Below are 24,266 nucleotides of genomic sequence, written 5' to 3'. Positions count from 1 at the left end.
AAATACACAATGGAGACAGAGTAGTCTCTTCAATAAATTGTGCTGGAAAAACTGGATATCCACATGGAAAAAATGAAATTGGACCCTTCACAAAAATCAACTTAAAGTGGATTAAAGCTTTAAAAATAAAATCTAAAACTATAAAACCCCTAAAATAAAATCTAGGGGAAAAGCTTCTTGATACTGCCCTTGGCAACGATTTCTTGGTTAGGACACTAAAAGCACAGGCAACAAAAGCAAAAATAGACTAACGGGACTACATCAAACTAAAAAACTTCTGCAGAGCAAAGGAAATAATCAGCAAAGTGAAAAGGCAACCTACAGAATGGGAGAAAATATTTATAAATCATACACACCTGATAAAGGGTTACTATCCAAAATACATAAGGAGCTCCTGAAACTCAATAGCAAACAAACAAACAAACAGATTTAAAAATGGGCAAAGACCCGAATAGACATTTCCCCCAAGAAAAGGAAAATTGAAAGATGCTCAACATCACTAATCATCAAAAAAATGCAAATCAAAACCACAATGAGGTATCACCTCGCATCTCTTTGGATGGTATTACCAAAAAAAAAAAAAAAGCAGCAAAAGATAAGTGTTGGCAATGATGTGGAGGAAAGGGAACTCTTGTGCATTGCTACTGGGAATGTAACTTGGTGCACCCAACTATGGATAAAAGCTTAGAGACTTTTCAAAAAACTATACGACCTGGCAACTCTACCTCTGGAAACCAAAAGAAATGAAATCAGGATCTCAAAGAGATATCTGCATATCCATGCCCCACTGCAGTTATTATTCACAATGGCAAAGAAAACAGAAATAGGAAACAACTTCAATATCTATCTACAGATGACTGGATAAAGAAAATGTGGTTTAGAAATACAATGGAATACTATTCAGCATTAAAAAATAAGGAAATCCTGCCATTTGCTACAATGTAGATGAACTTAAAGACATTGTGATAAGTGAAATAAGCCAGACACAGAAGAACAAATTCTATGGGATCTCATTTATATGGGATATGTAGAAGTAGAGAGTAGAATTATGGTTACTAGGAGCTTGGGGGAGGAGGAATTAGAGAGGTATTATCTAGTTTTAACTTAAGTAAAATGCATAGTCTTAAAGATCTATTATATAGCACATGGTGCATATAGTTAACAATCCTGTATTGCACACTTAAAATTTTAAGAAGATAGATTTTATGTTAAATGCTCTTATCAAAAAAGAGGGAGAGAGGAAACTTTTAGAGATGATAGAGGAGTTTAAGCATTGTACATGGTGATGCTTTCATGGGTACACAGTTATCTTCAAACTTATCAAACTGTATATATTAAATATGTCCAAATTTTTGCATGTCAATCACAATTCAATGAAAAATAATTACATAAAAATAAATGAATAAGAATAAATTAGTTAGATGTCTATATGGAGAGGACACTCTGATAAATATGATACCTACCTGGAATTTGAAAGTGAGGATGTTGGGGCAGAGAAGAGAAAAGCCGGATTTTAGGGAAGGACCAGTGGTTTGAGCAATCATGTTGCTTGTGGTAGGTTAAAATAGGAACAGTAATGTCAATATCTGGTGATTAGGCTCTGCTGGCAGGGATTGAGGATGTAATTTCACAGCAATTCACAGATGGATGAGGCTGGGAGAGTGGAGGTAACTGAAATGACTCTCCACCATTACCCTTAGTTCCCAACTCCCATCCATTCACCACTTTGGGTATGTGGAAGAAGGGCAGGGAACAAAGAGAAGACATAGAGAAGAATCAGAGCCACAGGTTAATAAGATGAGAGATGGCAGATTGGGGTCAGGGAGGAGGAAGGATGCCCCCTCCAAACAAACACCAGATATCTTTACAATGAGGACATGCAGGGGAACTAAGCCATCTTTTCTCTAATGCAAGTCAAATTTTCAAACACATTTCCAGTTTCATTTTCTGATTTCCCCTCTGTAATCCCAAATAAACCCTGTATTTTTCCAGTTTTCCTATTCTGTACTCTCCATCTAAGAATGCTTTCACTAACCCCCCATACCAATGCGAAGCCATTTATTAGGGTTCAAACTAAATACTACCTCTCCAAATTTTCTTCAATTTCCTCAATTAGATCCCCTTTCCCTGCTCAGAAGGAATCCTATACTTCTGTCATATACCACCAAGTATAAGTATATACAGAGGAATCTTAACTCCTCTGACATATTACAAGATTCTTGAAGGCAGGAACCATGGGTTCCCTCTCCTATCTGCTACTATGTCTTGGTCTAGTAGATGCTTAATAAATGTTAGTTAGCTACATTGAATTAAATTCCTATGCTACGGATGATCTTAGGGAAGAGAAGAACAAAACTCATTAGTTCAGGGACTCAGACCGTCTTGCTAGCTTCTTTTTCAATGATGCTTAGAATAATCCCAGTGAAAGGGTAGGTGCTCAATAGATACTGAATAAAAGAATGAACAAATGAACAGAGAGCAGTATTTTCCAGGGGTAATAGACAGAAGCTCTTGAAAGAGCCATGAATGGAATGCCCTTTAAATAAGAGCTTTTGGGGCGCCTGGGTGGCGCAGTCGGTTAAGCGTCCGACTTCAGCCAGGTCACGATCTCACGGTCCGTGAGTTCGAGCCCTGCGTCAGGCTCTGGGCTGACGGCTGGGAGCCTGGAGCCTGTTTCAGATTCTGTGTCTCCCTCTCTCTCTGCCCCTCCCCCGTTCATGCTCTGTCTCTCTCTGTCCCCAAAATAAATAAACGTTGAAAAAAATTAAATTTTAAATAAGAGCTTTTGATCCTCAACTGCCTTGTGCCCACATTTCCACTCAGCAACATATAGCAACTGCTTATATGCAAGCTATAGGGTAATCAGAAACCACTGAGTTTTTTTTAATTGAATATGACTTACATATCATAAAGTGCAAAAGTCTAAGTACACAGAAATTCAATATATGTTTACATATGTGCACACCTATGTTACCATCACCTGACCAAGATCTAGAAGAGTTCCAGCACTCCAGCAGGCTCCCTTGCCCAGGCCCTCACCCCTGTAAAACTACCTCTATCACTATAGATTAATTTAGCCTGAAAAAAGTTATTTTATCCTTTCCATTCATGAATTCCTCGAGGACAAAATGGCCTTCTTCTATGTGCTTTGAATAGTCATTCCAAGGTAAATGACACCACCACACTTTTGGTCAAACAATCCTAAACAATAACAGCAGTAGCCTTTAGCAAGCAGGCCTATTATCATGTGCTTTAATAAAGGAGAAGCGCACCAAACGAAAACAAAACACTAAACCATTTGTCCCACCTTACAGAAAACTGTAGTTGACCCAGTATTCAGATGCTCTCTGAACCAGTTTTATGGAGCCACACGCAGAGCTGTAATCAGAGCATGAGCTAGTCAGATAGGGAGGCCCGCTGCTCTGCTCCACATCAGATACTTGTCCTAAGTACCCCCGCCCCCACCATCACATCACAGACAAGACTGGGTCTTTCCTGAAGAGACAGAACACCAGTTTTACAAGCAGAAGTAGAACATCTCATTATTTCTTCCCAAAAGCTATCATTTTTAAGCAATGAACATCTGGTTTGTTTCATTATTGTTGATGAGGAAAATGCTTTTTATGATGACCATTGTTTGTGAAAGCTATTAGCTCTCAGATTTTATTAAGACAAATCTTAGTGAGAATAATGCTTTTCTTGTTGAATTCAGTAATGGATTTTTTTTTTTTAATGTCAGATACGATTCAGCTAATGCAGAGTGAATGTGCAGGTACAGATTTTGATACATGGATCAATATTTCATATCAAATTACCTGAACTCTTCTGAGAGTGACTAGTTTTCTATTCCCCATGGAAACAGGAGAGGAATACTAATGCAATCCAGTTTTCAGGCACTGCCCTAAGCCAGAGGAAGCCTGTAGTGCTAGCTTTGTTACAGCATATAAATGAGGACCAATGTTTTTCACAATCAAGCTCAGCCCTAAACTTTTCAGAGTGTAAATCTATGCCTTTAGGGCACTGTCTAATAATGAACATTTTACTCATGTAAATGAGTGTTATTTTAGTAGCCTCTAAAACAGAAGTTCGCTTTTTCTTTATTTTTAGACCTTCTACAAGGTTGATATTTTATTAAGTGACCTGAAAAAACTAAGATTCACGGTTTGATCAAACCACAAACCAAATCCACAAACCCCTGTATAAATAATTACACAAGAGCAAGTATCACTCAGGGATACTTGCCACTTGTACTTCAGAATCGGCACAAACATTTTGTCCTCCTACAACAAAAGTCCATTTCAGCTTTGTGAACTCCTCCAAGTCCTGAAGTCCTTCTACCTCACTGCCTGCAGGATGCTGTTGGTGTGAGATGTCATTCCTTCAAGACAAAGCCCGAACACAAAGCAAAGACAACCTGGGTAAAGGCTTCTCAGTGCTCTTTAGAGATAATTATACACACCCCAAATTAAACTCCTGCATCTCATTAAATAAAAAAACCTATAAGCTGTAACCCCAGTGCTGATGAAATGGCTTTATTATCTGAACGTTTTAATTTTTCCTAGGTAGTGAACAATTTCACCTACTGCACATTCCCTAAACTAGAGCATATTGAGTTGTTCCAACCAGCTTCTTACTGTGAATAGTGTATTTATGGTTTGCTACTCACAATGTAGAAAGTAAATATGTATCACAGAAGGGGAGAAAAAATTGTATTGCATAATTACATTGGTTTGTGTAAAAAGGGGCATCTGTACCAGTCTGAAAATTAGCAGACAATTTATGTTGAGATTCAAAAATACTAAGAATGAAGCAAACCACAGATTTTCAGCTTTGCAAGCAGATAAATAAAGCAAGAATGGTGTTTAATGTGGGCCTTTTGTATACAATCACTAAACTTAATTCTGTCGTCTTAACGGTCACTAAGCTTAACTCTGTAGACTAAATAAATATAGTCATAGGACAGACCTTTGCTTTTTCTTAAGTGGTCAGTCCTTATCAGTCCAGTAGATCCACAGAGTCCCTAGTGAAGCCTGGATACAAGTAGGCCACAATGTCAATAACATCTGCATTTAAATTCCAGCCCTCCCACTGACTAGCTCTGTAACCTTGGGCAAATTACTGATCCCTAGTTAGCCTTGGTTTCTTTATCTATGAGGATGAGAAGGTACACCATACAATGCAAGAGAAACAAACTCTGAGTGATCAATACAATGCCTGGCCCATACTGAGTACTTAATGCAGTAAAGCTATCATGACTTTGGTTGCTATGTGATTATTTTCAGTGATTCCAATTTTTATCCTGGCTATGTACTAAGCCAACAGTTTTTCCAAGTCACTGGAACCCACACCAAAACGGGTGGGACTTTGATTATGGGAGTTTTCTTAAAGTGCTAAATGGAAGTGGGGATTCTACTATGGAAACAGAGCCCGAATCTCATCAGAATCCCACCGGAGACTAAAAAAGCTTCTTCAAAAGTCAATATTATGTCATTCTGGGGCATCTGGATCAAGATGATCATGGAAAATAAGCCCCTGGGAGAAAATTAAGGGACTGGGGGCAGCGAGAACCAGGCAAACACGGACGGTGGGGTTTTGTTTTGTTTTTTTAATGAAATTTCTGTATCTCTTTGCCATTTAAGTAGAATTCCACTTTTTAAAAAAATTTTCTCCTTTTTAAAAGTTACAACTACAAGCTCTTTCAAACCCAAGTATACCCAAGTTACGTGCAGTCATTTCCATTCAAATGCCCACATCTCAGGGTTCATATTTTTTTTTTTAATTTTTTTTTCAACGTTTTTTATTTATTTTTGGGACAGAGAGAGACAGAGCATGAACAGGGGAGGGGCAGAGAGAGAGAGGGAGACAGAATCGGAAACAGGCTCCAAGCTCTGAGCCATCAGCCCAGAGCCCGACGCGGGGCTCGAACTCACGGACCGCGAGATCGTGACCTGGCTGAAGTCGGATGCTTTACCGACTGCGCCACCCAGGCGCCCCCTCAGGGTTCATATTTTTAACAGAAAAGAAAGTAGTTAATTTATCTGCAGTTCTGCCTTTCTAAAAGGAATCTTCATTTTGGGGACACCTGGGTGGCTCAGCCGGTTGAGCATCTGACTTCGGCTCAGGTCATGATCTCAGGGTTTGTGGGTTTGAGCCCTGCATCAGGCTCTGCGCTGACAGCTCAGAGACTGGAGCCTACTTCGGATTCTGTGTCTCCCTCTCTCTCTACCTCTCCCACGCTCGTTCTCTCTCTCTCTCTCAAAGGTGAATAAACATCAAAACAAATAAAAATTTAAAAAAAGGAGCCTTCATTTTTACCTATTACCTTTCATTTATCTTATATAAATGTTAATTTTTTCATGTACAGTTCTACTAAACATTTTATTAGGACTATAAATAATATGGTTACTTTACAGTTATTACCTATTTATTTATTTTGAGCGGGGAGGGGCAGAGAGGGAAGGAGAGAGAAAATCCCAAGCAGGCTCTGCACCGTCAGCACGGAGTCCAACACGGGGCTCAAACTCACAACTGTGAGATCATGACCTGAGCTGAAACCAGGAGTCAGATGCTTAACCAGCCACCCCAGGAGCCCCATTTATTTTTAAATGGTTCCATGATATTTTATCATTTTGATTAACCATAATTTAAACAATCATATTAATATTAGACATTAAGATTGCTTTAAGTTCTGTTTGGATTTGCTGTAATTTGCATTGCATATAGTGTGCATATGTACATTCACACATATTTTTTTAAGCTGTAATAAATAACCACAGACATACATTTTTTGCTCCTGTGTAATTCCTTGCTCAAGATTAATTCACAGGAGTTGAACTGCCGAGTGACGGTATGTGAACATACTTACGGTTATTATTCCACGTCACCACTCTGCTTTCTAAGTAGGTTGTACCAGCTTGCCAGAATTACTGGCTATTTCAAATTCTTCTCTGAATTTTGGTGTACAAGTTTTTTAAACGTTCTGTTAGTCCATGTTACTGATTTTAGAGATATAGCAATTAAATCCCAGAGAGAGTAAGTAACTTCTTAAGGCTGCAAAACTGATTAATGGCAGAATTCAACCTCAAACCCAGGTCTTCTGACTACTTCTTCAGGGCCCTTCATGTACCACATTATCCTCAGGTTTTCACCAGCCTCAGAACATCCTCCTCAGATAGAATGCCAGACCCAAGTCAACAGAGAAGGGCAAATGCCGGGTACAAGGGAAATCAGAAAATATTCAAGAGGGTACATGCAGGTAAAAGGGAAAAAGGAAGAACAAAAAGAAACGTGGAAGGACAATGTCCCAAGGCCATTCCAGATATTTCCATTCCAGAAAATGCATTTACCCATTTGTAAGCATCAAAGCATAGCCACAACAGGGATCTTAACCTGGCTAGGAGGGGGCCGCAACTTTGTAAGTTTCATGTCAAGGGATTACAGGAGAGCTAAGCACTCACAGCCCCCAACAGAGCCCACCTCTCTCAACCAGTAATAATTAGTGTTCTCGCTTACATTTTTAAAATACTTTATAGCTTCCACAGCACTCCTACACAAAAGCTGAGGAAGTCAGGGCAACCATCATTCTCTCATTTTACAGATGAGAAAAATGAGGTTTCAGAGAGCAAAGGTGCCATTAAGCAATGATTGGCAGGTTCAAACTACCAACTCCATCTTGACTTCTCACCTAATGTTCTCTCACAGTGATGTAACTTTTACTTCTTAATGAGGTGAATTTGCTAATTAAACATACTTGAGTTGCTAGATTTTTGAAACTTGTTTTCTAAGTCTCGATATTGTTGTTTTAACTGATTTAGAAATTCTAAAGACGGCAAGGCTGGCTTCTATTCTTGCCACAGGCAAGTCAATTCATCCTTTTGAAATTATTTCTTCGTTCTGAAATGAGAAATTTGAGATGGTTGATCTTTAAGGTCTGTTCTCAATGCTCATATTCTATGTCATCTGCAATTCTTACAAAATTACTTGATGGGGTCATTAGGTAAAAGTTAAAACTTACGTAAAACTCTAAATGTCAAATCTCCTTCAACAAGGAACATAACTCCAAGCAATTTCAAAATTTTTTAAATGACACAAAAAATTTTAAATGGACACATATTCTACTGGGCCACACAAATATTATTTTCACTGTCAAGACAGGCAAAATGATCACAATTTTGCTCTTTCAATTTCAGAAGGATTCCAAGCTAACCAATAAGCAAAAGAGTATACCTTGAAGCATGATACTACCCTGAACACCTAGTGGCCTTGTTGAACTTTGAAAAGTACATCAAATGGGGCCAACCGGGTGGCTCAGTTGGTTAAGGGCCCAACTTCAGCTCAGGTCATGATTTCATGGTTTGTGAGTTTGAGCCCTGTGTTGGGCTCTGTGCTGTCAGCTCAGAGCCTGGAGCCTGCTTTGGATTCTCTCTCTGTCTCTCTCTCTGCCCCTCCCCTGCTCACGCTCTGTCTCTCTGCCTCTCTCTCTCTCCCTCACTCTCTCTCTCTCAAAAATAAATAAAACATTAAAAGAAATTTTACAAAAAGAAAAAAAAGTACACCAAATAAATAATGGAACTATGAATAATGAAAAATAATGAAACAAATGAATAATGAACTATGCCTTCATTCTGAGCAGATTGAGACAGTCTAAGGGAATTGGCAAAGTGCTTATTTGGCCAAGATACTACTTTTCAGTGATGCCTTTTCACCCCCTAGTTAGTCATGAAGCCAACAGAGTACATGGCAACTTGCATAGTGTTTAAATGTAATAAAATAAATGACAGCAAGTCATCAGAGTACATCATAGATTGCAGCACCACGGGAAGGCTGGGCTAGTTATTCAGATACTATCTCTCAGCTTCAGAGCTGGGACTCTGCAAACTCCAATTCAGCTGGCTCTCAGGAGCTGGTGCCTTGTGGAGTCGAGCCTCTCAGAAGCACTAGAAGGAGGCGGGAAGACTGCAACAGGAAGATGGGATGTGCTCTTTTGTGTTTTGCTTCCTGTTCTTGCCGTCACTTCTCCACCACTACCCCCACACCCCCAGCAACACATCTTCACACTAGCAGTGGAAGTTCATCCTGGCGGCAACAGCAGCTTGCCGTCTGCAGTCTTTCCTCATTCCCAGAACCAGCCTCACTGTGGTCCCTCAGAGACTCCAGCTGGTCAACGTTCCCCTCTTGGAGGTCTTGTCAAGGTCCACGTCTCTTCCTTCAAGCTTCTACTCCACCCTCTTCTATGAACCCCTGGTCTTCAGAGAGGTAGCTTCTTCCTACCATTACTATCTTCACGATACCTCTGTGCACTGCTCATCAAAGTATGTACAGAGAGTGCCAGTCCTTGAAATGTTTGTTACTCTTTCACCAGAATGTAAATTAACTACCTCACTAAGCACACTGTCTACTTCAGCTGACTTCTTCTTCATAGATAGACTTTCTCAAAGAAGAAGCAGGGAGTTGATTTACATTCAGGTCAAGTTTCTTATCTCATTGCAGACTGGTAGCAAACAGCCAGCAGATCAATTACTTGGAGTAACACAAGTTAACACCAGTCTTAGCGGTTCCCCCAGTTAGTGATTCTTTGTATTTTAGTCATTCCTAAAATAACTCCTGTGGTTTCTGTCTCATAATGGGACCCTCACTGACACAGAAGTTAGGTATTGGTATATTTGAGTAGCTTCTATTTTAATTATATACATGTATATGTACAAAATGGATATAAAATGTACCATATGATTAAAACTTGGATATATATTAGCCTAACATGTAGATTATAAGAAAAACTATTTACCTAAATCCCAGTTGCATACATCTCTACACTGGCCTTTCTGTAACACTATTATTGTTAAAAGATAATGAAAGAAACTCAAAGAAAAATATTCAAAGCACTCCACCCAATACAAACTTCCATCTACAAAGGAGAAGAAAAGGTAACAGTAAGTGAGAGATAGCTTACTCTATTTCTTTAAGGCTTGAATGTGGTTTCTTTCAGGACTTAGGAAAATGTGTTAATTTGTATGAATGAGTACATTGTGTGGTAGAATTTCAGAGCACCTGAACTAATTCTGAGTTTTCTTTTAGAAAGTACTTGTCTCTGGGGCACCTGGGTGGCTCAGCCAGTTAAGTGTCCAACTCTTGTTTTCTGTTCAGGTCATAATCTCACGGTAGTGGGATGGAGCCCCACGTTGGGCTCTGCACTGGGCATGGAGCCTGCTTAGGACTCTCTCTCCCCCTCTCCCTCTGCCCCTATTCCCTGCTCCTGCTCTCACTTTCTCTCCCTCTCTCAAATAAATAAATAAATAAAAATAAAAATAAGTAAAAAATTTAAAAAGTACTTGTCTCTGCCAATCATATTTATGGGTAAAGCACTTGTGTCCGGTAATTACAGGAGCAGAGTATTGAGACAGGCTTATCTTTCAACTATTTAAATATTTCCTACTAACTTAGCTATAACTTTACCTAATAGTTCACTAACCTGTCTGTAATGCCTTCCAGAGACTGCTTCATGATCAGAGTTAGTGCTATCTATAAAGGGGGTTCTAAGCTGGGAAAGCAGAAAACATATAACATATGCATACCTGAGCATTATCACATCACTATAAAACATGAGGCTCATTCTTTTATTTGTCATCACAAAACTACAGAAAACATTTTGTTGATTTCATAGAAATGAACACACACACAGTTTATGGGGTGTCTAGAAATTTTAAAATACAGGCCAATGATTTCACTATTTATTACAGAACTATTGACATGTGATTAAATACTTTATTGCCCAAACTGGGTCATTTTGAGTTCAAGGGGGAGGTAACTGCCTAGGATCCTAAGATAGCTTGTATGGTCACCCAACTCATGAAAGAAGTCATCCTGTATATTGCTCCAAAGATACATTTACGTATCAACTGCAAGAATTATGACATAATGTCATAGATGATACTGATAATGAGAATATCATTCCAAGTTTGCTTAAAACCCTAGGGTACCACACTACCACTGTGTGCTTAATCAGAGGCTTTATTTCTGTTAAATCCTCAAATATCTGGAGATGTAATTATTTGGCAGGTGTGATATGATGGCTTTTGTTGAAGGAACTAAAACTCATCATTTTAATTTCTAATTCTTGACTTTCTTTGAGGAAAAGCTTCTTGCTAGTTGGAGTAAGAACATGGCATTCCGGTTTTCTGACTTTAAAAGTAGGGTGTAATTTGAAACCACAGTCTTATTTGTCTAGCGCATCAGGATAAGGCCCCTGTGGTAGAACTAGGAGGTTTGTATCTCAGGCAAAGAAGTCAGGGCACACAAGGCCCAGGGGCATATGAGCCCAGGGTGCCAGCACTTACCAACTTGCTTCAGGTTCATTTGACCCAAAGGTAGAAGAAAACCGGATAGTGCCAAGCTGTTCAGCATTTTTCTAACAGCCCAAGTAAGAATCAACATTTTTTAAAAAAAATTTTAATGTTTATTTATTTTTGAGAGAGAGAAAGAGAGACAGAGTGTGAGTAGGGGAGAGGCAGAGAGAGAGGGAGACACAGAATGTGAAGCAGGCTCCAGGCTCTGAGCTGTCAGCACAGAGCCTGATGCGGGGCTCAAACTCATGGACTGCAAGATCATGACCTGAGCTGAAGTCAGATGCTTAACCAACTGAGCCACCCAGGCACCCCAAGAATCAACATTTTTAATGCATAGAGTAAGAAGCAGCTATGGCTTCTCACCTCCTAAAATTGGTCCACTGCCCTGCTATTTTGTTTAAAACACTCAGAGTTGGGGCGCCTGGGTGGCGCAGTCAGTTAAGCGTCCGACTTCAGCCAGGTCATGATCTCGCGGTCCGTGAGTTCGAGCCCCGCGTCAGGCTCTGGGATGATGGCTCAGAGCCTGGAGCCTGTTTCCGGTTCTGTGTCTCCCTCTCTCTCTGCCCCTCCCCCGTTCATGCTCTGTCTCTCTCTCTCCCAAAAAAAATAAATAAATGTTGAAAAAAAATAAAAAAAAAATAAAATACTCAGAGTGTTGTGAAAATTTGAATTATCTTGTTTTGGTTATTTCTGATGCTGACAATATAGATTTTTCCTCTTGTGTTAGATGACCAAATACACTGTCTATTCCAAAAAAGTTACTAGAAAATATATTTTAAATATCCATTAGGGTAAGTATTTAAAGTTCTATAAATAGAAACAACGACTGCATGAGGTCAGGTTTGCTAACTTAACCAAAGAAGGAAGTCATCTGGAAATCATGCTGTAAGATAGGACATGCAAGTTAGTGGGGAAAGTACTAGATTAAGAGACAGCTGTGCATGTTTCATTTCAGGTTCAACTTTTAATAAACTAACTGTGTGACCTCTGAAATGCTCCCTACCCTCTCAGGATTTCTGCTTCCCCAGCTGTGAGATAAAAGGGTTGGAAAAGATGGCTTATGAATTCCTCCACAGAGGGTTCGGACACATGGATTCCATATACACATTTCTATCACACATTAGAACTATTAAAGTACAGACTCAACCAAAACCAAGAGCTTCTTAGAGGAAGAAACCCCAAATGCAAATATTTTACAAGAAGAGCAACATCTAGTTCTCTTTTCATTTTTTATCACTAGAGGCAGGCTGATAGGGAACTGGGGTAGTTCAAGGAAAAGCAACTTCTAAGCAAACATTCCATTGACAAGCTCTCTTACTGCCTTCTCCATAGCCAGGGAGGGCTGGGGGATACAAGCTATTCTTGTTCCTTTCAGTCTGTTTGGGGACTGAGAGAAGCAGAGCTAAGTGTCAAAGTGTTTCCTGTTCTGATGACAGATGGCCAGGCTTGCTGTAGATAGGCTAAAAGAGATCATATCCCCACAGATGTAGGGAAAAGGGCACAGAAGTACTCCCAGCTCTCACCATCTTTCCCTGTTTACCGTCAAAGTCCTTCGCCCCCAGAACCCAACATGAATTCCAAACCTTGACCTCAGTTAGCAACTTGACATTCCCAAGAAACACAACTTTCCCTTGTCAACTGAAATTCCATCCATAGCTGTTTCCTCTTCCAAGGTAGTTGAGTTGTGAGCACAGGAGCCCTAAATCATTCTTTCCATTTTCTCTCTACACAAGTAAATTTGAAAACCAGAACAGCAGAGTTCCAAAATAGCCATTTCCACCTCGTTTCTGTACCCCAGTTGGGAACTGGTTCATACTCAAACAGGCTACAGACTGTGGCTCATCCTTCTAAATGTATTCAAATGGTCTCTTGGCCATTAAGTGAAAAGTAGTATAGCCTCATTAAGTGAAACGTAAGTATAGTTACTAAAGGAAAAGACAACAAATAAAGAAAATAATCCCTCTAGGAAAATATGATATTGTGAAACAACTAACGATTTGTAATATAATTTGCCACAGGCAGACACTAACTGATAACTCAGACTTTGAAACTAAAAACACATTTGCAAATTTTCACATCAATATTTACATGAAAATTTACTAGTAAGACATGACACTTGGCACAAGGCCCACTTTGGAAAAAATTCTCTACTAAGTAAAGACACCACTGATGTTGCTTTAAAGCGTAATACTATATATTTTTTAAAAATAATTTCCAACTTTCTGCAACACCAGCGTTGTTAACACATGCGTGACTAAGAGAAGCTAAATCTTCATGAGACTTGAATTTAATCAGCCTAACATGTTAGTAGTGCCATTCAGGATTGAAATAGCCAGGAAAAAGGCTATGGCAGCCTGGAAGAATTATTTCCATAGATAAAGATGCCTCAGTTTATGCAGGAATCGCAAAAGAGCAGCAGGGGAAACACAATCTACAAAAGGAACTCAATTTTCCACCAGCAGCTGGTGTTGCCTTGTTAATAGCGATGCAAGACACTAAAACATAATTTCTGCTGGTGAAGATTATAGTGATAACTCACATTTTAACAACTGATTTTTTTTCAAGCTGTGTGACATGGAAACTCTTAACTTCTTTCAAAGCATCAAATGGATTTTATAAGGCTCCTAGTGCCCATAAGTAATAAGTAACCAACTACAGTGGTCAGAGGACTTGCAACATCTTTCACTGGCAAAATAAATTATTTTCAAAGATATTTTTGGTATCTATCTAAAAAATATTTACTACAGAAATAAGTCAAAGAAAAATGCACAAATTCTTAGGAAACCTGTTATGATTGTTTAAAATATCATTACTGTCACACATAAAAAAATGAGATACAGGTTTACAGTTACGTAAGAATTATATAAAGTAACTTGGTAGATCCTACCTTTTTCAGGAACCGGACTCCATAGATAAATACATAAAGGTGAAATGAAAATCTCCACCTGTAGAAGTTTGAAAAAACATTCTATGACATTCAGTTTATACATTTCACAGCACAGTATTGATGCATGTGAATGAAAAAAGTCCCTTAAATTTGCGCCCCCCTACACGCACCCACCACTCCAACCAGGGATTAAGCTTAATGGGTAACTTCAGTGTTAGCTGAACACATATAGTCAGGTGCATGGCTTATTGCAAAATCTTAAATATTAATAATTCATAAAAAATTTTCTTCCACTCAGTTACTGTCTTTACCCATTTGTTCATCTTTTCTTTCCCAACTTATGAATTTCCTCTTGTAAATCACTCACGAAGGGATATACTTCAACAATATAAAAGTACATAAGATTGTTATGAATTCCTTGCCTAATTCAGATATTAAGTAAATAACTGGACTTAACTGAAGTTCATACTTTTTTTAAAAATAAAAACCTTAGTGTTTTTAAATCAGGTAAGATTCTTTTCATCTTTTAACAAATACTTATGGATACCTTTGTGGTGTAGCTAAAGGAAGCCATTTGGAATCTAAATCATCCGATATACAACTGTTAATGGCAACATTATACCACTCCAAACTGTACATCTAGCTGTTAATCAGACTTTCACTTTTTTTAGTGAGCAAAAAAAAATGTTTTTGGTTCTCTTTCAATTTTAAATGATTCAATGTTTTTCTTAAAATGTGAGACTTCATGTAGGCAGCGGTAATGTTTATGGGGGGAAAAAGCTGAAGAAGCCCTATTTTTTACCCTATACAAAAATGAACCACACTTAGGTGTAAGACCTAAATTTGAAAGATAAAACTATAAAGCTAAGAGAGGAAATTGATGAAAGATATCTTTGCAATTTGGGGATAGACAAAAACTTCTAAATAAGATCTTCAAAACCTCTCCTGAGGAAGAAAAGTAATGCATTTGCTAACAAAATTACAGATTCTGTGATGTGCTCTTCAAAGATAATAAACAGACAAATAGATTAGGAGGTGTTTTTTAAAATGGCAAAACTTATTGGACAAAATTATTGGGACAATGGAAAGCACCAAATATGAATCTTAAACATTAGTGTTATATAAATGTTAAATTTATTGAGTGGGGGAATTCTATTATGGTCTACATAGGAGAATGTCCTTGTTTTGTGATTTACACTGAAATGCTTAATGGTGAGTAACTGAAAATTTAAAAATATATACATAAAATTTTCTCGAAATATAAAGACTTTATACAAATTATATATTATATGTATATATGGTTACTACAAAAAAAACCCAAAAAACCTCTTACCCTAGTACCCCAATTCCCAATTTTATTTCTTGTATTTTTTGAGTGTGAATAGCAATGCCTTTAAAAGCTGGCTAAATTTCACTAAAGAGCATTCCTGAGGTTATGTTGTTAGTAGTACCGTGGATTTCAAGTTACAAATGAACACAAATGACAAGATGAGAAAGGGACTAGTCAACTTCAATCTGCCAGCAAGCAGAAGATTGCTTTACGTGTTTTCAAGCTATGTAAAATTTTCAAATAAGATAAAAAACAGCAGGGGAGAGGGAGAGGTGATTTTAGGCGATGATTCAACTTTTAGACAAAATATTCTGGAAAAAACAACAGCTTCTTCAGGTAAGAGGAAAAGAATAATGGTAGGGGGCCTCCGAGAGCTGAGTTGAGACTCAACAGCAGACACAAGTGTCCCCCAGAGTTTCACTCCCAGACTGACTGGTCAAACATTCTGGAATTCAAATCAGAGGTAACATTTAGAGAAGAGCTTTGAACTTTAGGGTTGAAAATCTTCAACTTGTAATTCATAAAACCTGACTTTAGGAAGGAACAACAAAAACTGATGGTAGCAGTGTAAGAATTCAACGAAAACCTCCAAACAATATAGAAAACTGGTGAGTCGCAAGCCTCATACAAAAAAGCCTTCTTGTAAGTAAAGGTGGTTCATTTGATGCAGCATCAAAGTCAAGGACTTCATTTTAACCACATCTCCATTATTGGTTTTTGGTGGTTGTGGATGAAGTGTCTGTATGTTTCTTTCTGTCTGGATGTATAAATTCTAGATCAGAAGTGAAGGCCAGGAATGGCTTCAAGGCCGTGTAACTTGTGCAGTCACCATCGGGTCCCATGATTGGTTTAATGTTCTGCTGTCAGTACCTTGAAATTCTTAATAATTGTTGAACAAGGGAGCCCATGTTTTGTTTTGCACTGGGCACTGGAAATTATGTAGCTGCTTCTGGTTAAGACACACCAAATCTCCTAACTTTGGGCGAATCTATTATTGAGGGGGTTTATATTATACTGTTTTGGTATTATGGCCCAAGGAGTTGGTGGCATAAGTAATCTCCATTTTTCTCTAGTCCCTTCCACTCCCAATATGTCAAACCAACCTACTTCATGCATATGCAGGTCACTTTTCCGGCCCTGAAGGCAACTGAATTTGCAACTCCCAGGTTAAATGATTTATAACAGCTGTTTCAGCTCTAAAACTCTTCTGTGAGCAGGCAGTGATCAGGCAATTTTTATGTGTAATAAAAACTTTATGGAAGTCATTGGAATTCTTATAATCACTTATTGTACCTACATTTTATTTCCTCACTGAAATGACCCAGTTTTCATAACACACAGGTTCTAATACAGGACATCGATGCCTCTATCATTTGAATAACAACTTGTGATGAATATTTACAAGGCAGAGTTTATTCCCACAAAATATCTGCAGGAAGCAAAATTTTCAAGCATTCTGCCACACGCATAACTTTCTTATTTGTGTAGTTTCATATAAGTTACAGTTTTAAATGGTGCCTAGCTACCGTCTCCTGATATCTAGCCCCCTCCAACCTCTCACTAAAATACCTGTAAAAGGAGAGGTAAAATAAAGGTGCAATGCAGCCACAAAAAAGAAAGATATAACCTTCAACCTATTGCAAGAATCAGAGAATTTTGCAGCAAAAAACAATAAAATTATATTTTAGAAACATAATTCAAAGCAGAGCGAAACAAGTTAGGAGTCTTGAAGGAAGTAGGAAAATCTGTGTGTAGCTCCCTTTCTCCGTTTTCTACCATTTCGGATACAAATGCCACCATCTGTATCAGTCAGAAACTGTATCAGTCAGAAAATGACTACTCTTGGTCATGAATGAGGCTTTTTGAGGCAGGAGGAGAGTCTGTCCCACCCCCATCAGTGAGTGACTGCTATTTCAAAAGGTAAGTGGGGGAAAAAAGGAAATACTTAGCACCCTGTGGTTTCAGATGCAGAAAAGCATATTTAGAGACAAGATGATCTATAGTGGTATTGTATTCTGGGGGCTAGAGTAACTAATCCATACAGAGAGTACAGAGAACAAGGCATTGGCAATTGATGCTTTATATGAGACTCTTCTGGCCCACTGTAATGAGCCAGGGCCTGCAAACATCAGTGGCTACAAGGTCTGAGATCTACAAGAGGTCATTTACTAGCAAACAAGAGGACAGAGGGTGGAGCCCAGGGAAATCTATGCACCCTCTCTGTGAGTGGGTCTAGACAGATTGCCAAATTCAGGAATGAAAATAAGAGCTAAATGTCAACATGGGTCTACCAAGAAGTAGTGCATAAATATGGAAAGAAAAATGGGCACCTGGGTGGCTCAGTCAGTTAAGCGTCTGACTTCGGCTCAGGTCATGATCTCATGGTTTGTGAGTTTGAGCCCTGTGTCGGGTTCTGTGCTGACAGCTCAGAGCCTGGAGCCTGCTTCAGATTCTGTCTCTGTCTCTCTGGCCCTCCCCTACTTGCTCTCTGTCTCTCTCTCAAATATAAAACTAAAAAAAATTTTTTTAAATATGGAAAGAAAAGAACATACTAAAGATTCAAAGAAGACCTGTCTCCTAAAAATGACTCCCTGGAGGAACGAGATGTAATTTTTAGAAAAGTATTTGGCATTGTTAATATGATACAAGAAGATATATCCCTTAAAGACAAAAGTAGAAAGCCATAAATCAATAAAGGACTACTGGGTAAGATAAAAGGAGATTCTAAGTGAAATAAAGAAGCACTAGAGAGATTCTAAAAATAAAGTGACAGAATATTATCCACATGGGGGGAGAGAAAAAAATGTAGATGTGTACTATGTAAAATTGAATCATTGATGTAGAAGACAAACACCCCCATATGGCCAGAGAAAAGAACCAGTAGATGAAAGAAGACTCGAGATCTGAAGGACCAGAAAAATCAAGTCTAATTTTAGTTGTTTCTGAGAAAACACAACTGAAGAACTGAAGTAGAATAATCAGACAGTAAAAAAAACAGAATCTGAACTGGAAAAAAAAAAAAAAGAGGACTAAATTGTGTTCCACATGATATCAATTCAAAGCCATATTCTGACAAAAGTTTTGAATCCTAGGGTTAAAACAAAAACAAGACAAAACAAAAACAAAAAACTTCAGTACCAGGCATAAAAGCAAAAACAAGTCAACACAAAAATCAAATGAAAGTAAATCACCATCAAAGAAGCAAGGTCCAGTTGGTCTTAAATTTCCCTTTCGTATTTCTTTTTTCTACACATTTTTTAATGTTTATTTATTTTTGAGAGAGAGCGAGCATGGGGGAAGGGCAGATAGAAAGAGGTTGACAGAGGATCCCAAGCGAGCTCTTAGCTGAAGACTTCTGTGCTGACAGCAGCAAGCCCACCCTATACGATACTTGAACTCACAACCGTGAGATCATGACTTGCGCCAAAGTCCACGCTTAACTGACTGAGCCACCCTGGTGCCCCTGCCCTCTGTATTTCTAACCTACAGAAGAAAGGAAAGATTCAGTCAGCGATAGCCAGTATCAGCCAAAGTGCCTTTCACTTGTGAAGGAATAGGAAAAGCAGCACATATTCAAAGGCTCTGAAAACACTTTAGTTATTAATCTTTACTAAAGAATCACTTAGGTTAATTCCAACATCAAGATACAAATACAAATTTAAAAAGCCAAATATTAGAATAAAAGGACTATGGTTAGCAACATAAATAACTGCCCTCAATTTCACTGCCAAATTAAATGCTATTGCTCTTAAGAGACAATGCAATTAATATAAAATATTCAATAATAACCAGGGGATAAATCCTTAGATTTTATTAATAAAAGCAGGGGGTTGGAGAGTCTAGAAAGCAGACGGTAAGTGTGAGCCTGGTTAGCAGAACCGACAGCTCTCTCCTCAGCTGTCAGTGGAGGGTGCTCGGAAAGAGTCCAGGTGAGGAAACGACTCTATTGCAATCTCTATTGCGATCTCTATTGGGAACAACAGTCTAGGGATTAGCTTGCCCAAGGCCACACTGCTGCTAAGTGGCAAAACCAGAGCACCAACCTAGCTCAGCACTGACTCTAAAGTTCCCTCTCAAATTCCAGAGGATCAGAGTGCACTTCTTTTGCCTCGAGAAGTGAATGTGTTCCACTACATTTGTTTGGACATAGAAACCTTTTATATCCATCAAACCCAAAAATTAGAATGGAAAGCTAGTAAAAACCACCACCCACTGAATCTAGTTTATTGTCCTTATACAACAAGGCTGAAAGGGCTCTTTGTTAAAATCAAGACTAATAAAATGTGCCATAAAGGCAGGGAATCAGAGCGTTGACATCTTGTGTCTTGCTGCCAGGTGTCACAAATGGCACCAAAATCCTCATCTATAGGAGGAAGAAGCAAGGAAAACATCCAGAACAGCCCCCAGAGCTCAACTCAACACACCATCCTAGACAGAGCAAGGCAGGCATATGGGGCCATTTTGCTTACAGTTACAGAGTAGTTCCTCTACTCCAGGAGCTGTTCTAAGCACTTCACAAATAGAAAGTCATTTAGTGAAGCAGTTCCAAACAACTACGTAGGTACTCTTATCATCACCCCGCCCCATTCCCTATTCCCTTTTTTTAGATGAGGAAACAAGTACAGGGGGGTTTACTAAATTGCTGAAGGTCACATAGCTAATAAGGGAGAGCGTCAAGACAGGAAACCAGGCTGGTTGGTTCCAGTGTTCCAGTTCTCAACATTAGGCTACGCTACCTCTTCCTGACTGAACACTCCTGAAAACTGAAGACAATGTATTCAGCTAAAATGGTGCTTTTAACCAAGGGGACATTAACGGACACCACATAATAAGAACAGTTTTTGTCCTGATGAAAGGAAATCGACTGCTTGCAAAACTGGAGATAGGGAAGGACTCCACTGGTGTTTTTTGTTTGTTTGTTTGTTTGTTTGTATCATCAATACCAGGGTAGCTACAGTAATAGGGAGCTTGTCAGGGAAAGTCAACAGCAATTACCCAGGGGCCATTCGCCATCTTAGCCAATCATCCTCTGTACCTGCTGAATGAAATACTATTCCTCCTTCAGGATTTAGGTCAAACGCTAGTGAGTCTATGAATCCACCTTTTCTGAATGTTGCAGCACTGAAGGCACTGTGTCTGGTGGTGTGTTCTTTACCTCTTTACCTTATCTTTGATTACAGCCACAAACTTCTGACTTGCTTGTGAGTTCCAAGTAGGTAAAGCTGAGTCTTATTTATCTCTGTATTTCTGACAGCAAACATAGTGGTTTGCAAAGTATGGCTCCTAAACTGACACCTGAATTTTTATTAAAGTTACAGGTACTCCCTTTATTTATTTACTTTTAAGTTTATTTTAACCAAAATATACCACAATCAAATAATGTTAACTATTTCTAGGAACTTTGCAAAAAATATAAATAAGAAAGGGGAAGACATGCCAAATACTGCTAATGCAATTTTTTAAATGACCAACATAGTAGGAATTTGGAATCAAAGAGAGTCAACTCTGGAATAGTTGCAAATTATGAAAAATATTGTTACTGAGTGCCGAACTAGGATACAGAGCACACAAAATTAGCATACAGCTCCTCCAATTATGAAATGGAATTCATTATTTTTGAGAAATTTCTCATTTTAGCTGTTCCATCATCTAAACAGACACAAAAAAGGATTAACTCATTTCTCATCAAATATATAAAGAGAAGTGAAGTAGGGCTTGTATCTTTTCTTCCATAAAATTTAAGATTCATTATAAATCATGCCCCTATATCTTGCAAATCATTACACATGAAGTAAAATTATGATAAATGAACAGAATATATAGAAATAAATTAGTATATTGGGGCACCTGGGTGGCTCAGTCAGTTAAGTGCCCGACTTCAGCTCAGGTCATGATCTCGTGGTTCTTGAATTTGAGCCCTGTGTCAGGGTCTGTGCTGACAGCTCAGAGCCTGGAGCCTGCTTCGGATTCTGTGTCTCCCTTTCTCTTTGCCCCTCCTCTGTTCACAATGTATCTCTCAAAAATAAACAAACATTAAAAAAAATTAAAAAATAAAGAAATAAATCAGTATAGACTTTATTATATTTATACGTTAAAATACATAAACCCATCCTTTTACATCAAAACACAAAGTAGGTTAAATTCCTGTTTTTCTACTAAAAACTCAGAGCTGATGACTTTCCTAATATACGAACAAAGCTACAACACAAACATGTTCAGATTTTATCACTTCTCCAGGCAAGTACAATTGGACTTCTAGAGCCCTTCAAAGGGGGTTCTGCATTGTATGTGACATATTCACTTCCACAAAGTTTTGAAGTGAAGTAATTGTGGTTTCAAGCTTAACAGCAAGTCTTCCTTACAAAATGAATAGCATTTCTACTTACTAGGTTTTCTTCAAGGATCACCTATTTATTTTTATCAAACAACTACAGACGGCATTTCTTGTGCACTTACTGTATGCCTGGTACCATCATTAAGAGTTCATACAGAGTTCATCATTAAGAGTTCATATGTACTACTAACTCATTTACATTTTATGAGAACCATATGGGGCAGATGCTTCACTAAATGTCTTACAGATAAGGAGAGGGGATTAAAAGGCAACTCGCCTAAAAACACAGTTAACGAGTGGTGAACTTGGTACTGAATCCAGGCAGACTGATTCCAGAGACCATGCTTCTCACTACTAAATACTACCTCCTTCCTTTAACACAAATATTAAAATAAAACACGTTTTATTCTGAGTAACTTTCCTCCACAGCTCACTCTCTTTCATCACATTAACACAAAATCAGTGGAATTACTCTGACAGCTGTCACCTCCATGTTAGCTCCTTTTCTATGCAACGTCAAGAGGGCAAATAAGACTTTACCGGTCGTCTCTTCCTTCCTCTGTATAATGTAGGGCACATGCTCAAAGTGAAATGACTTAGCCAGAATCCTACTTAGTCAGTGTTGTGAATGCATGCTGCTTACCCTAGTGGAAAACAGCTCACCGAAGGCAAGCATTTGGCCTAACGGGTGTTTCATTATCTGTGTGCACAAATCAGAGGTTTCCATCCCCCATTTTTTATTTCCTCAAACCTGGGGTTGTTCTTAACAAGTAGGTAGGGACCCCCAGGAGTCCATTCACACCCTTATTCTATAGATGAGAACACTGGGTCCAGACAATTGTGTAACTCCCCTACATTCTCAGGTAACTTGATGAAAGAAAATAGGTTTCCCCATAATTCACACTCGATCTCCTTCATTTACGTATGTGTCTTGTGGCGCTGTGGCCATAAAGCCAAGACTGGAAATGGATGACCACACCATAAGTTTCACAAAATACTCAGCAGATACCTGATATACAGACTAGTCTGTGAGGAGGCAGACTAATGTTCATTGGTGTACAGATATGGAATTTCACAAATTAAACCAACACCTCAATTTTTTACAAAGCCACAGATTTCAGAATTCTGTTTGTTTGGGTGACTGGATTTTTGATTTATAGAACAAAATAACCTTCGATTAAGCTGCATTAGGTCTAACAAAGCCATTAGGCATCACTGAATCACGGTTTTTTTTTTTAACGTTTACTTATTTTTGAGAGACACGAATCATGTTTATTTTTTTTAATGTTTGTTTATTTTTGAGAGACAGAGACACAAAATCCAAAGCAGGCTCCAGGCTCTGGACCATCCAGAACATCTCTAGAGCTAAGAGATAATGAGCCTCTGAGTTCATTTATAGCCATCTTCCTGATTGTTTCCATAGAAGTAGCAAGGGGCAGAGTGAGAAGGAGACATAGAATCTGAAGCAGGCTCAAGGCTCCAACCTGTCAGCACAGAGCCCGACGTGGGGCTCAAACCCATGAAGCGTGAGATCATGACCTGAGCCGAAGTCAGCGCTTAACCAACTGAGCCACCCAGGTGCCCCGTGGCATCACTGAATCATGTTAATGATGCAGGCACATATTTCTCTCTTGCTCCATAGGTTTTTAGCTCAAGTGCCTTTCTCCAATGATTGGTTTTCCTACCTTCAAGCTCAGTATCTTGGCGTGAGTAAGTGATAGACCTAAGTGTTAGTTAATGGATAGGTTTCATCTGAGAACATTTTTTAAACAGATGTAACATGATATTTTGGCTAGTATTCTCTTTTCACGTTGTTACTGGGGTACTTACTTTATTACTTGGGTATAATAGAGATGTTCGTCAACTAGGGAGAAAGGTAAATTGGCTAGTTTGGAAAACATGGATCTTAAAGAATGAAATAAAGGTGAGGTGAAAATTGTCATTTTTTGGAAACTCTGAGATACGATCTAAATTCCCAGGATAGCTTTCAAACTTTCATTAGTTTAGGAGTCCAAAGAAATACCCTAGTTAGGAAAAAAAATGTTACTCATCCCAGGAACTGATTACACAGACTTGGGTTTAGCCTCAAAGCAAACCTTTCCTGAAACTATTTCTACTTCTATCAATAATTTACTCCGGAACTCCAAATGGTTCTCATTTGTTGAAGGCAGAGCTGATTCTGTTTGAGAAGCAACAGGTATCAGTGCAAAGTCAGCGAGGCTGGATGTAAGTCAAACCTACTCACTTTTCATTCTCAGGTCAAATGTGAGCTTAATTTGAGCAGAACACTCTTCACTAAATCACTTGTTCAAAAAGTAAATTGAGCACTATATAAAGTTTAGTGATTTGCAAAATAATGCTATATTTCTCATG

At 38.6% G+C, this 24,266-nt stretch overlaps 1 protein-coding gene across 3 annotated transcripts in view; it reads right to left on the bottom strand.

Moving 5' to 3' along the window:
• The window catches only part of CERS6 (ceramide synthase 6), a 324,828-nt gene that overhangs the window by 131,867 nt on the left and 168,695 nt on the right, over positions 1 to 24,266 (bottom strand). For all 3 annotated transcript variants that reach the window (XM_045033905.1, XM_023259428.2, XM_023259429.2), the window contains exon 4: positions 14,230 to 14,287. In XM_045033905.1, the coding sequence (XP_044889840.1) occupies positions 14,230 to 14,287 (58 nt within the window). The remainder of the gene's footprint in view (positions 1 to 14,229; positions 14,288 to 24,266) is intronic.

Source organism: Felis catus, chromosome C1 (assembly GCF_018350175.1).
Source record: "Felis catus isolate Fca126 chromosome C1, F.catus_Fca126_mat1.0, whole genome shotgun sequence".
Lineage (NCBI taxonomy): Eukaryota > Metazoa > Chordata > Mammalia > Carnivora > Felidae > Felis > Felis catus.
This window is presented reverse-complemented; position numbering and strand designations above follow the sequence as displayed.